The sequence below is a fragment of the Oncorhynchus tshawytscha genome, linkage group LG16 (assembly GCF_018296145.1).
Source record: "Oncorhynchus tshawytscha isolate Ot180627B linkage group LG16, Otsh_v2.0, whole genome shotgun sequence".
Taxonomy (NCBI): domain Eukaryota; kingdom Metazoa; phylum Chordata; class Actinopteri; order Salmoniformes; family Salmonidae; genus Oncorhynchus; species Oncorhynchus tshawytscha.
In genome coordinates, this window is record NC_056444.1 from 61,893,208 (window position 1) to 61,907,633 (window position 14,426).

General features: G+C 40.5%; 1 protein-coding gene across 11 annotated transcripts in view; it reads left to right on the top strand.

Moving 5' to 3' along the window:
* Nucleotides 1-14,107, top strand: part of LOC112232591 (plasma membrane calcium-transporting ATPase 3) — a 31,757-nt gene extending 17,650 nt beyond the window's left edge. For 5 of the 11 annotated variants that reach the window (XM_024399696.2, XM_024399695.2, XM_024399697.2 and 2 more), the window contains 10 exons: nucleotides 36-215; nucleotides 359-446; nucleotides 549-655; nucleotides 1,108-1,299; nucleotides 1,680-1,893; nucleotides 2,489-2,700; nucleotides 2,913-3,020; nucleotides 3,236-3,418; nucleotides 4,197-4,283; nucleotides 12,735-14,107. In XM_024399696.2, the coding sequence (XP_024255464.1) occupies nucleotides 36-215; nucleotides 359-446; nucleotides 549-655; nucleotides 1,108-1,299; nucleotides 1,680-1,893; nucleotides 2,489-2,700; nucleotides 2,913-3,020; nucleotides 3,236-3,418; nucleotides 4,197-4,283; nucleotides 12,735-13,172 (1,809 nt within the window). In that variant the 3' untranslated portion in view covers nucleotides 13,173-14,107. Of the gene's footprint in view, nucleotides 1-35; nucleotides 216-358; nucleotides 447-548; nucleotides 656-1,107; nucleotides 1,300-1,679; nucleotides 1,894-2,488; nucleotides 2,701-2,912; nucleotides 3,021-3,235; nucleotides 3,419-4,196; nucleotides 4,351-12,734 lie in introns of all 11 variants that reach the window. The other 6 variants (XM_024399704.2, XM_024399705.2, XM_024399706.2 and 3 more) reach the window with 2 other exon arrangements.
* The last annotated feature ends 319 nt before the right edge of the window (nucleotides 14,108-14,426 follow it).

Sequence of the window (14,426 nt, forward strand, 5' to 3'; positions counted from 1 at the left end):
GGCTTTATCAAAACCCAGCTGTCTTTTCTAACCAGGTCCCAGATGCTATCAAGAAATGCCAGCGAGCAGGTATCACGGTGCGCATGGTGACAGGTGACAACATCAACACAGCACGAGCCATCGCTGCCAAGTGTGGCATCATCCAGCCAGGGGATGACTTCCTGTGTATAGACGGGAAGGAATTCAACCGACGAATCAGAAATGAGAAAGGAGAGGTAGAATTCATCATTCATGAATTGTTTGACACTTTTTAACCGACAAAAAAATAAAAGTGCCCTGATTCAGTTCCTTAGCTTGTTTTACATAGTGTTACATAACTCAACATTTTCTGTGGATACACAATCTTTCTTTCTTACAGGTTGAGCAGGAGCGCATTGATAAAGTTTGGCCCAAACTGAGAGTTCTGGCTAGGTCCTCACCTACAGACAAACATACACTGGTTAAAGGTGGGTCAGTGATTCTACACTCAAAACTACAGTATTCTTTTGTAAACAGCTTGTAAACCATGCAGATGCAGCATTTCCAATGAGACCTTAATCTCTCTGCAGGCATCATAGACAGCACCGTACTGGAACAGCGGCAGGTAGTGGCTGTGACAGGGGACGGGACAAACGACGGACCCGCCCTGAAGAAGGCCGATGTTGGCTTTGCCATGGTGAGACATCATGATGATGATGATGACAAATCTTTAGTCATTTTAGTAACTTTGGGAAAATATTAAGTCCCACACTTAAAGTTGCAGTCCGGGATCATAAGCACTTACAAATTTGTAACATATCATACAAAATGGTTGATGTAGTACACAATTGTGCACAATTTTCAGGGACCAGTTTTGGCTCGTGAGCACTGCTTTCAAAACTACTGTGTGATATTATGCAAGACCTTTGGCGCATCACTTTAATAATACATTTCCCTACCTATTTACATTGTAGTTACATAGACATGGTATGTACTGTGGTAATGTTACATTAGTTCTAACATAGTACTTACGGCTGTGTAACTATCATGCACATACATAGGTATTAGTGACATGTTTTTTTAATGTGAGACTTGTGCAAGCGGGGGGGGGGTGAATTTAAAGTGGATTATTTTGGTGGCTCTGTGTAGGGCATCGCTGGTACTGACGTAGCCAAGGAAGCCTCTGACATCATCCTGACTGATGACAACTTCTCTAGCATTGTGAAGGCGGTCATGTGGGGACGTAACGTCTATGACAGCATCTCCAAGTTCCTCCAATTCCAGCTCACTGTCAACGTGGTGGCTGTCATTGTGGCCTTCACCGGCGCCTGTATCACACAGGTACTCACTCCATCTCTGACTCTCACACACCATACCACAGTACAGCACACCACAACACACCACAACACAATTCACTGTTGTGTAAAATCCAAATGGACCATTTAAGTAACTGTAGTAAATTATCTAAGATGTAAGTAACAGTCTATGATGGTGAGAGTCAGAGGGAGAAGTTTTGAAGCAAAATTTATTAAAATGATATCTACTGATATCTACTATATCTAAATGATATCTACCTCTTTTTCTCTCTCCTTCTCTCCTTACCTCTCTTGCTGCTTCTCTTTTTACTTCTCCCTCTGCCTCTTTCCATCCCCCTCTCTCTACCTCTTTCTCCCTCTCTCCTTACATGTCCCTACCCCCTCCTCTCTCTCTCCTCCCTTCAGGACTCTCCTCTGAAGGCTGTCCAGATGTTGTGGGTGAACCTTATCATGGACACCTTTGCCTCCCTGGCCTTAGCCACCGAGCCGCCCACTGAGTCCCTGCTCCTGAGGAAGCCTTACGGCCGCAACAACCCCCTCATCTCCCGCACCATGATGAAGAACATCCTGGGCCATGCCATCTACCAGCTCACTATCATCTTCACCCTGCTGTTTGCGGGTACACACAAGGGAGGAGGAGAAGGAGGAGAGAGACTGGAAGTGGGAAGAGAATGGAGAAAAGGGGAGGAGGTGGAGGGGGGCTGCAGGTGGAGGTGGGGGATGGAGGCTGGAGTTGGGGAAAGGGAGAGTGGGGTGTAGGTAATGGCAGTAGTGGGGAACAAGAAGGTTGAAGAAAAACAGACATGGAACTGTGGTGCTCTATTTAGCTCATAGTATTTTACATGATCATTTAGTATACATTTGCTTGCCATTAAAGGGATAGTGTGTTTTGCTACTTATCCAGTCAGATGAACTCATGGATACCATTTTTATGTCTCTGCGTTCAGTATGAAGGAAGTTGTAGGTAGTTTTGCGAGCCAATGCTAACTAACGTTAACGTAATCACTGGAAGTAGAAACTACCGTCAACTTCCTTCAAACTGCACGCAGAGACATAAAAAATGGCATCCATGACTTCATCTGACATTGGGTAAGTAGCAAAACAGCTTAATTTCCAGGATCTTGCACTATCGCTTTAACTAGAAAATATATATTCGACTACATTTGTCTCTTTCTATTGTCTGCTTATCCTTTTTGTGTTCCTCTCCATCTCAGGAGAAAAGATCTTCAACATTGATAGCGGACGCCACGCCCCTCTGCACTCTCCCCCTTCCGAGCACTACACGATCATCTTCAACACCTTTGTGCTCATGCAACTGTTCAACGAGATCAATGCCCGCAAGATCCACGGTGAAAGGAACGTTTTCGACGGCATATTCCACAACCCTATTTTCTGCAGTATTGTGCTGGGGACTTTTTTAATGCAGGTGAGAGGACCACAAGCTTTTACTTCTTATATGTTGTTTTCCCTTTACATTAGAGCAATCCTAGTAATGTTATTCAACCATGACATATACCTAATAATATTGACTACTTAATTATTGTCTCACAGGATACATGATACATGTATGTTGTGCTAACCAATGGCAACCACTTTTTGTGATCATATCTCTCTCGTCTTGTGTCTTATTCTGTACAGTTTGTGATTGTGCAGTTTGGGGGGAAACCTTTCAGCTGCACACCACTCAATATGGAGCAGTGGCTGTGGTGTCTGCTCGTGGGAGTAGGAGAGCTGCTGTGGGGACAGGTACTTATGCTGGAGTTAACGTTGTTTGAATGTGTTAACCAATCTGTGGTTCTCCAGTGGTTTTGTGTCAAGACACAATTAAGGCCTTTGACATAGACAAACCCACATATCCATAACCCAGTCTTCAATTGGCTTTGACGCTAGGACCAACCAGACCGAAACGGAAGTTGTGTTCTTCTTGTTCATCAACTAACGCTGACCCCTGACCCCAACAGCTCATCACCACGGTGCCTACCAGCCGCCTGCCCTGTCTGAAGGAAGCGGGTCATGCGCTGGGTAAGGAAGAGATGATTGATGATGACATGGCAGATGATGAGCAAGAGATTGACCATGCTGAGAGGGAGCTACGTCGAGGGCAGATTCTCTGGTTCCGGGGCCTCAATCGTATTCAGACTCAGGTACAGTGCATTGGGCTCCACCATTCTCTGTCCCTTGTCTTTCCCTAACAAGGGCTCTCGTATGTGCTGTACTGTCCTACGAAGAGGAGTCTTTTCTGCTTGCCCGACTTATCTCTGTTAATATGTGTCTCTCTTTCTTCACCATTTGATGCCTTAATTTCACCACACTTTGTTTTCCTATATTTATTGAAATACAATCATCTCTATTGTAACCTATCAGAGTCATTTTGATTACATCTCATGGTCATATTTCTCACTTTTTATCCTTCATCCTCATGTCATTGCGATTATCACAGATTCTGTCTTTATTTTTTATGTATCCTTAATCCTCGTCACTGTTACACAGACAAGTCTTCAATGATCAAACCGAATAATCCTAACAACAAGTATATAAAATATATTACAAGAGTTCTAATTGTAGTCTGTCTCTTACTGAAACCAGCAACTAGGTGAGACACATGATGCTGATGTAATGCTAAATACAATAATTAACATTACCAGTCCATGTTTTGAGGGCAACATCATTGATTTAAAACAGACTTTGATTTTCTTTTAAAATACCTTTTTGTATCTAAAACATGCTTTTAGATTCCTTCATTGTGGAACATGATCTCTACAAAACTACAAGTTCTACTTTACAATCCCTTTAAACGTGATTCATTTTGCCTGTTGCTTTCACAGCTCTCCAATATGCCCCACAGGGCCCCCTACCAATTGGCATGAGGTACTTCAAGACTGTCATGTCCTCTCTGTAATATCCTCTCTTTCTCTCCAACAGATGGAGGTAGTGAGTACCTTCAAGAGAAGTGGTTCCTTTCAGGGTGCTGCGCGACGTCGCTCCTCAGTTCTCAGCCAACTCCATGACGTAACCAATATTTCTACTCCCACTCACGTAGTTCTCTCCACTGCCAATGCAACTGGTGCGCCTGGGAGTGAGTTTCTGCCATCCATTAACGGCACACAACAAAAAACAGTCCACTCACTATCATCAAAATGAGCATGTTGTATGTAGAAAATTGACCTTTGCCTGCCCAGAAATGCAATTAAGCATCAAAGATATGTGTGTTTGTCTGTGTGTGTGTTGTGGCGTGGGGGAGTCAACACTGATGTGCCTGACCGACTGACCTTTTCATTTGAGTTTTCCTCCTTTGTTCTGGTTTATCTACCATCTCTATCTACATCATGTTTTAATTAGTTTAGTGACTGTGTGTCTATGTGTATATTTGTGGTTTTATTATTTGTTAATTTAGTATTACATTTCTCTACCTCCTTTTCACTACTACCTCATGATCTTAGTCCAGGATTCAATCAGATCCCCGCTAGCTGACAACCGCATAGTTCTTGTTCGAGTGCTGCAATGTCAGGCTGTATACACGTTTGTCTTTGTAATTATGTATAGGCTACCTCGCTTCTTCAAGCATGATATTAGCTGGCCAGCTGTATTAAATGAACCCATAAATAATATATTTCTTTATTATTATTTATGCACAGTGCCTTGCAAAAGTATTCATCCCCCTTGGCATTTTTCCTATTTTGTTGCATTACAACCTGTAATTTAAATGGGTATTTATTTGGATTTCATGTAATGGACATACACAAAATAGTTCAAATTGGTGAAGTGAAATGAAAAAAATTACTTGTTTCAAACAATTCCCAAAAATTAAAAACGGAAAAGTGGTTTGTGCATATGTATTCACCCCCTTTGCTATGAAGCCCCTAAATAAGATCTGATGCAACCAATTACCTTCAGAAGTCACCTTATTTAACTAATTAAGTCCACCTGTGTGCAATCTAAGTGTCACATGATCTCGGTATATATACACCTGTTCTGAAAGGCCCCAGAGTCTGCCACACCACCAATCAAGCGGCACCATGAAGACCAAGGAGCTCTCCAAACAGGTCAGGGACAAAGTTGTGGAGAAGTACAGATCAGGGTTGGGTTATAAAAAAATATCTGAAACTTTGAACATCCCACAGAGCACCATTAAATCCATTATTAAAAAATGGAAAGAATATGGCACCACAACAAACCTGCCAAAAGAGGGCCGCCCACCAAAACTCACGGACCAGGCAAGGAGGCCATTAATCAGAGAGGCAACAAAGAGAACAAAGATAACCCTGAAGGAGCTGCAAAGCTCCACAGCGGAGACTAGAGTATCTGTCCATAGGACCACTTTAAGCCGTACACTCCGCAGAGCTGAGCTTTATGGAAGAATGGCCAGAAAAAAGCCATTGCTTAAAGAAAAAAATAAGCAAACATGTTTGGTGTTCGCCAAAAGGCATGTGGGAGACTCCCCAAACATATGGAAGAAGGTACTCTGGTCAGATGAGACTCAAATTGAGCTTTTTGGCCATCAAGGAAAACGCTGTCTGGCGCAAACCCAACACCTCTCATCACCCCGAGAACATCATCCCCACAGTGAAGCATGGTGGTGGGTGGCAGCATCATGCTGTGGGAATGTTTTTCATTGGTAGGGACTAGGAAACTGGTCAGAATTGAAGGAATGATGGATGGCGCTAAATACAGGGAAATTCTTGAGGGAAACCTGTTTCAGTCTTCCAGAGATTTGAGACTGGGACGGAGGTTCACCTTCCAGCAGGACAATGACCCTAAGCATACTGCTAAAGCAACACTCGAGTGGTTTAAGGAGAAACATTTAAATGTCTTGAAATGGCCTAGTCAAAGCCCAGACCTCAATCCAATTGAGAATCTGTGGTATAACTTAAAGATTGCTGTACACCAGCAACTGGAACAGTTTTGCCTTGAAGAATGGGCAAAATCACAGTGGCTAGATGTGCAAAGCTTATAGAAACATACCCCAAGAGACTTGCAGCTGTAATTGCTGCAAAAGGTGACTCTACAAAGTATTGACTTGGGGATGGGGGGTGAATAGTTATGCACGCTAAAGTTTTCTGTTTTTTTGTCTTATTTCTTGCTTGTTTTACAATAAAAAATATAGTTTAGAAACTTAAAAGTGGTATGTTGTGTAAATCAATTGATACAACCCCCCCAAAAAAATATTTTCAGTTCAGGTTGTAGGCAACAAAATAGGAAACATGCCAAGGGGGGTGAATACTTCTGCAAGCCACTGTATTCTTTTTTTATTCATTATATAATATTTTGTTTTATTATAGCCTATATTTTTTATGTATGACAATTTCATAGTTCTGAAAATGTTTCCTCATTTATGCTTTTTGACTGCACAAATAAGGAGAACGTAGCCAGGTGCCTTTTGTAAACTGTTTTTCGTTATTTCGTTCAAGTGTAATTATTTCTACCATCAATATAGTCTACACATTATATCCATGTTTTGAACTACTAACGTTTTAGGGAACGACGGTATCAGGTTTCAGGTAAAACCCAAATGTGTAGAAGTAGAAGTGTAGAAGTAACTATGTTTTTTGCAACAACAGGGGCAGGCAAACAACAGGTCAAGGCAGGCAGGAGTTCATAATCCAGAGGGGGACAAGGCACAGGTTGACAGGCAGGCTCAGGGCCAAGGGTAGGCAGAGTGGTCAGGCAGGTGGGCTCAGAGTCAGGACAGGCAAGGGTCAAAGCCAGGAGAGTGAGAAAAGAGAGACTGGAAAAAGCATCAGCTGACACAAACCGCTGGTTGACTTGAACAAACAAGACGAACTGGCAACAGACAAACAGAGAACACAGGTATAAATACACAGGGGATAATGGGGAAGATGGGTGACACCTGGAGGGGGGTGGAGACAATCACAAGGACAGGTGAAACAGATCAGGGCATGACAGACTGTAGTATCTTTTGACAATGTCCACAAGAGCAGCAGCTCACCAATTTGACAGCCCATACCGTTATAACTCTTACCCGGCCTAAACAAGAGTTTGTTGGCTAACGTGGGTTAGCACTGATCTGATTTAATTCTGGCCTTAATCTATTTCTTCATCTTGCTGCTTCGTTTCGCTTGATGCAGTCTGTGATCAATCGTGTTTCAAACTATCTGTATGCTCCTATGGTTTTATCAGATTTGTGACAGATTTGTGACATTACAAAGGTTTAATTTTCAAAGAGATACAAATTTTATTCCGAGCATTACGACGATGCCAATTTTAAAGAATTTCTTAAATGTCAAATCAAGGTTAAAAAAAGACAAAAAAACATAAGAATAAAAATAACATGTATTTTGGGTTTGTGCACTTCTAGACAGTTGTAAACCTTCGAGTGTAAGCCTGAAACAGTGACATTTCTGAGATGTTACTGTTTGGTCACCCTACCAATACAAATCTTTCTCTGTCCCTAGGTTTGATCAGACTGCCAAAATAGGATCTGCAGTGTTGCTTTGTACAAATAACTACCCTCATTTTACTTGGTCTTTTTCATTCTCTCTCATTGTAGGTTCTGCATCTCATGAAGGAAGATAGTTTTATTTCCTAATGTAGGCCTACTCTGCTCTTATTATGGTTCGTTTTTGTTGTTGTTTTCTTTTCTTATCAAACATACAGATTATCTTATTCCATTGAGATCATTCAATGATATGTTTCCATTGAGATAAGTCAATGATGGGTTGAGGGTGGGCTTAAACTGCAAACTACAGCTCCAAGCATTACGGGTTCAATCTTAGTGCTAGGCACTCCTTTTTTTGTTTTATTGTTTCTGTTTTAACCCTATCCTTAACCTATCCCAAACCTTAACCCTAACATTTTAACCAGTTAGAATGAATGCCTTAACTTAAGTTTCGGTTTCACTTCTACACAGTTTGACTGACAGCTAACTTCGGTTCAGTTTGACTGACAGCTTACATATGTCAAAATACACCATAATTGAAGGGCAAAACACGCCATATATCTGTTGCATGCAGTTATGTCAAATGTCTCCATTTCCTTTGGAGGTGGCATTGCAGCATTTGGTATAATGCAATACAGAGGCATTCGTCCAACCCATATTCAAAAACAGACCATTAAGTGTTGTGCACTTTGCCTATTATCATTTCCTTTGAGGACTTTTTGATTTGATAATTTCTCTTATATACAGCCACAGTAGATATCTGAATGTAGCAACACTAGCTTCTATTTCTGAAATTGCATTGTTCAGCGGGTCTTTTACGTAATTATTTTGCTGTTCAGCTTTATAGGTAGTTCTCATTGTTTCCCCCTTAATCATACTGTGTACATTGATGGATGGTCCATTATCTTCACTGAGAATAGTTTGACCAATTCATGAATAGAATTGCCATTTCATTCCCTGAATTGACTGAGTGAAAATGAATTGAGCCTAACCACGACTTGCGTAAATTGTTTAGTGTACTTCAATAAATCTGAAGTGTTCATGGGATTCATGCTCCACCACAGTAAAACAGGCCTTCTCATCCTCTTCTGAGATCTTTAGGTGGCCCATTTGAAAGAAATCAAGTGAATACATTGACTTGAGTAATAGTTCATTTTCAACAGCTGTGGTGTTATATTGATCATTGCGGGCACTATACTCGAAAGTTTACAATTTTCACAAGGGGACATGAATTCAGAGGGCACATAATGATGATTTATTTTGTAAATAATTTACTTTATGGGAACAAACAGCTCCTTGGAAAAACAAATCAGCACAAGTCAACCTTAACAGTGTCTCTGTGTTGCCTGACTCCCTCATCACAACAACGTTATTGGGTCATGTCGCTTCTTGTGCAAGATCTTTGTGGTCATTTTCACAGTTAGAATGTTTTTTTGGTTGTGCTTGCTACAAAGGTTGGTCTTTTTAGAGGTGCTTGCTGAAGAAATGGGTCTTTGTGGCTATGCTTGCTGCAGGAATGAACAAACAAATCATATTGTTTGTGCATGCTGAGGTACTGTCCACTGAGCGAATAGGAATAAGGACCTAAGTATAATTTCTAACGCTTGCCCAAAACTTGGACTTTCACATGAATCTCCCTTTTTATATCAGTGCATGATTTCAACAAGGATTTTAGTTACTCACATGTATCTCAAGTTAGGATTCAGCCTGTAGTGCCTATCGCAACAGAATATGATTGCATTCATGTTCACACACTTATTTGCTCTGTGGGAATGAATGAATGTATTATTATTATTTTATTATACTTCACAATATGTGTATCTCTTTACCATTTTGGACCAGCCATAGTCATTACAGAAACATCCTATTTATTAATGTATTGTTTTCCTCATTAACAATATTAAAGCAAGCTTACCATAAGGCCTATTAAGACCTATGTTGAGTTCTGTGTGAATGGGTGCTGACTTTGAGTTGATGAATAACCCATCACTTCTTATTATTTTTGTACAAGGAGATGGGTATGTGGTGGCTGGACACAGAACAACTGGTGGTGTATCATAAATGTTTCAAATGTAGATTTTCCCATGCTTACAGTGCCTTCGGAAAGTATTCAGACCCCTTGACTTTTTCCACATTTTGTTATGTCACAGTCTCATTCTAAAATGGATTAAATCGTTTTTTCCCCTCATCAATCTACATACAAAATACTCCATAATGACAAATCAAAAACAGGTTTTTAGACATTTTTGCTAATTTATCAAAAATTAAAAATGTGTGTTATTTCATAGTTTTGATGTATTCAATATTATATTAAAATTTGTAGGTGTGTCCAAACTTTTGACTGGTACTGTAAGTATTCAGACACTTTACTCAGTACTTTGTTGAAGCACTTTTGGCAGAAATTACAGCATTGAGTCTTCTTGGGTATAACGCTACAAGCTTGGCACACCTGTATTTGGGGAGTTTCTCCCATTTTTCTCTGCAGATCCTCTTAAACTCGGTCAGGATAGATGGGGAGCGGTGCTGCACAGCTATTTTCAGGTCTCTCCAGATATCTTCGATCAGGTTCAAGTCCGGGCTCTGGCTGGGCCCCTCAAGGACATTCAGAGACTTGTCCCGAAGCCCCTCCTATGTTGTCTTGGCTGTGTGCTTACGGTCATTGTTCTGTTGGAAGATGAACCTTTGCCCCAGTCTGAGGTCCTGAGTGCTCTGGAGCAGATTTTCATCAAGGATCTCTCAGCACTTTGCTCAGTTCATCTTTCCCTTGGTCCTGTCTAGTCTCCCAGTGCCTGCCTCCGAAAAACATGCCCACCATGCTTCACCGTAGGGATGGTGCCAGGTTTCCTCCAGACGTGACGCTTGACATTCAGGCCAAAGAGTTCAATCTGGGTTTCATCAGATCAGAGAGTCTTGTTTTTCATGGTTTGTGAGTCTTTAGGTGCCTTTTGGCAAACAGGCTGTCATGTGCCTTTACTGAGGAGTGGCTACCATCTGGCCACTCTACCATAAAGGCCTGATTGTTGGAGTGCTGCAGAGATGGACGTCCTTCTGCAAGGTTCTCCATTCTCCACAGAGGAACTCTAGGGCTCTGTCAGAGTGACCATCAGGTTCTTGGTCACCTCCCTGACCAAGGCCCTTCTCCCCTGATTGCTCAGGATGGCCGGGCGGCCAGCTCTAGGAAGAGTCTTGGTGGTTCCAAACTTCTTCCATTTAAGAATGATGGAGGCAACTGTGTTCTTAGGGACCTACAATGCTGCAGACATTTTTTTGTACCCTTCCCCAGATCCTGTCTTGGAGCTCTACGGACAATTGCTTTGACCTCATGGCTTGGTTTTTGCTCTGACATGCACTGTCAACTCTGGGCTCTTATATAGACAGGTGTGTGCCTTTCCAAATCATGTCCAATCAATTGAATTTACCACAAGTGGACTCCAATCAAGTTGTAGAAACATCTCAAGGATGATCAATGGAAACAGGATGCACCTGAGCTCAATTTTGAGTCTCATAGTAAAGGGGTTGAATACTTATGTAAATAATGTATTTCCATTTTGTCATTATGTGGTATTGTGTGTAGATTGATGGGGGGGGGACGATTTAATCCATTTTACAATAAGGCTGTAAAATTGTTATTTATTTTGAAAAAATCAAGAGGTCTGAATACTTTCCGAAGGCACTGTATAATGTGATGTTGAGGAACAGTTTTTATTACAATTGTTCTGACATTGAAGGTAATGGTTTGTTGTACAGCACTGGCAATTCCAGTGTGGTGACTATTGTGCCTTATGTAATACATCCATTGTCTACAATATTGCCATTTTTGTACTGAGCTGGAGGACTGTATTTATGTCCTTAAATTAGTTTGTACTGTATCTACAACATCTGAGTTTAGATATACCCTAGATAACTTAAAAGTACACGTTCAAGATGTTCAATAGAAGTATACAATTCACTTACAATAATACGTTTTTGGAAGTTTAACTAATTATTCACATACACTGTTAAGGAAGGGCTTTTTTACAGCCACCCCCAAATTCACAAGAGTAAATTATAACAACTTTTACAATGATATAACAACATTACTCATCAAGTCTACAGAAGCCTGTGATTACTGTGAATGGTCTGTATTGTGTGTGATGTTCACTTAGCTTAACTGGTAGCTGCAATATGGCTCATTGGACGTTGCATCACCCAAACAATATGTCATCCAACTACGCCCATTTTCGTTTGCACCAAGACAAGCTCATGCACGACCACCTCGAATGTGTTTCTTTTACAGCATGGCAGTAAATGAGGCTCTCACATGATCAGTCTTGGCATGTCATTTGTTGTTTGGTTTTTGAGCTAATCTGAATCCCATGCTCTGTGTTCTGCTTGTTTCACTTGTCCCGTATGTAAGTTCAGAGTTCAGTACAAAAATGTTTATATGTTTGAGTGTGTGTGTGTGTGTGTGTTTCAGACAATGTTGTGCATCCATCAATTGATATTTGATTCATTTTAAATATCTTATATTGAACTGACAACACTAACTTTTATTTAAGTCATTATTTCAGTTTTCATTTGTTTTACTTTCCCTCATTTACTTTAAAGTTACAGAGTAATCCAAAGTGGACATGTACATATTGTACACATACAGTATGTTTTATCAGGTCAGTGAGGCATTTCAAACTCATAGGTAATTTATTGCCTTTAAAGAGGCTGTACAGAACATTTGCCTCTGGGCAAGTTCTTGAGCAAAAGGTGTCCCTTAAATGGACAAATATAATATCTAGGAATGACCTTATTGGACAGAAAGAGGTACACCTCCCCACGCCCAGGCAAGCCTACTACTGTACGATAACACCTTCTATTTAGAATTTAACTAACATTTAGTAGAATTTTCAGAAGATTCAAAATTGTATTTTTTCATAACTCTTTCAGGTGAGTTCAGCCAAATAATTCTGCCACTGTGACACTTTTAAATGCTTAAATGCTACATCTCTCTCCAATTGTTTGTCCCATCTATTCCCTTTTCCTTTCTGCATTTCTCCCCATGTTTGACCATTATTATACAAAACTCAACATAGATCCGAGTGGTGAAAGCATTCCATAGCCCACTTTATGATGGCATTGAGAAGCCGGAATCCAAGAACTCCATCCACGACTTCATGGCACACCCGGAATTTCTCATCAGTGACTTGGTCCACAACATCCCCTTGATTGACGAGACAGACATTGAAACCGAAGAATCAGAGCACTCAGACGGCAACAACATTCGCCTGGCTTTTCGTCAAGCTCCTCCCCCTGCCCAGGCCCCTCAGCCTCCCCCTCGCTGCCGCTCCACCTCCCGTCCCGCCCCCTGCCGCCAGCAGAGCCTCCCCGTTACACTCAACTGCAACAACAACGCCACTGCTGCTGCTGACGCTGAGAATGGAGATCATCTGAACCCAAAAGATGCAAGGCTACCAACTGCTTCTCTCTGCCGCCCCGCCAGCCCATTGCACAGCTTGGAGACCTGTTTATAACTACAATCTGGGCACATGGTTGACAAGTAGGGAGAGGAAACACCAATGATCTTGATGGACATGGATGTAACCCAACAAAGAGGAAATGAAGAGGAAAACTGGACATGGAAAAATAAATTATTACATTGTATAGACCAATGGTTTTCTAGATTGTTGCCCAACCTTTCCTCAACAGCCACTGCTTTTAGCCTGCACTCTCCGCTTCAAAACACTCACATATCCTCTCAAAAAGCTCCACAATCTAACGATGCTAACCCCATCAGACTCTGATTGACACTTTTGAAATGTATATCTAGGCACGCAATAGAGGAGTGATTGGTGTAGTAGAGACAAGAATTAACTGGAATTGATTCTTGCCCTTTTGATTGAAAATATGAAGACTCAACCGAAAGTGAAATGGCGTTAATTCCTTCTGCTTTTTAACAATATAATTGTTCAGATTATTACTGTTGTTATTACTATTACAATTACTACTGCAATTATTATATTCCAGTTAATGATGCTTCATTAATTAGCTTTATCTTTCATGTATGTTTGTATGTATTGTTTGTTTGCTTAACTGCTGTATTTGTCTCCTTGTTTTTCTGTTTTTATATACTCCTTCTGGTCACGTCACCTTTTTTCCTTTTCTGTGTTGACATGTGTTGTGTATGTCTTGAAAAAGAAAATAATAAATATAACTATACAAATCAATTTAAAACATATACAACAACTTCAAAACACAAAATGGTAAGAAAATAGTAGATATGCTATAAAGAAAAAGGCCCCAAAAGCACTACTAATAGTTTTGGTTCTTCTCTTCATGTAGATATGTCTTGAATTAAGTTATTCATTTGGACACTTCCATGAACAAAGGGAACAACTGAACTGAGTATTGAAAATATTAAGTTGTGCGTAGTGATTAAAGTCATTTATTTAAATGATTATTTTATTAATCCATGTGTATTCTCTTTATTTTTGTCTTTTAGTTTGCATAGATTACATAACACGAAATGAAAGTAAATAATTACTTTTTGAGATACTTTAGAATCTGTCAAACAATATTTGACTGTATGATTTTTGTGTTTCTACCCAACTATGCTTTACTGCCATCAACAGTGATAACTAGTCACAGCTTTTACAGTGGCACAGTTACATATCAGAACAGAACATTGAATATATCTTTACTTTTACATTTTACTTACATTTCCACATATAATGTTTTATATGTGATTTCGTTTTTGAAAGTAGCAAATAGGAATTCTCCCTGCTTTG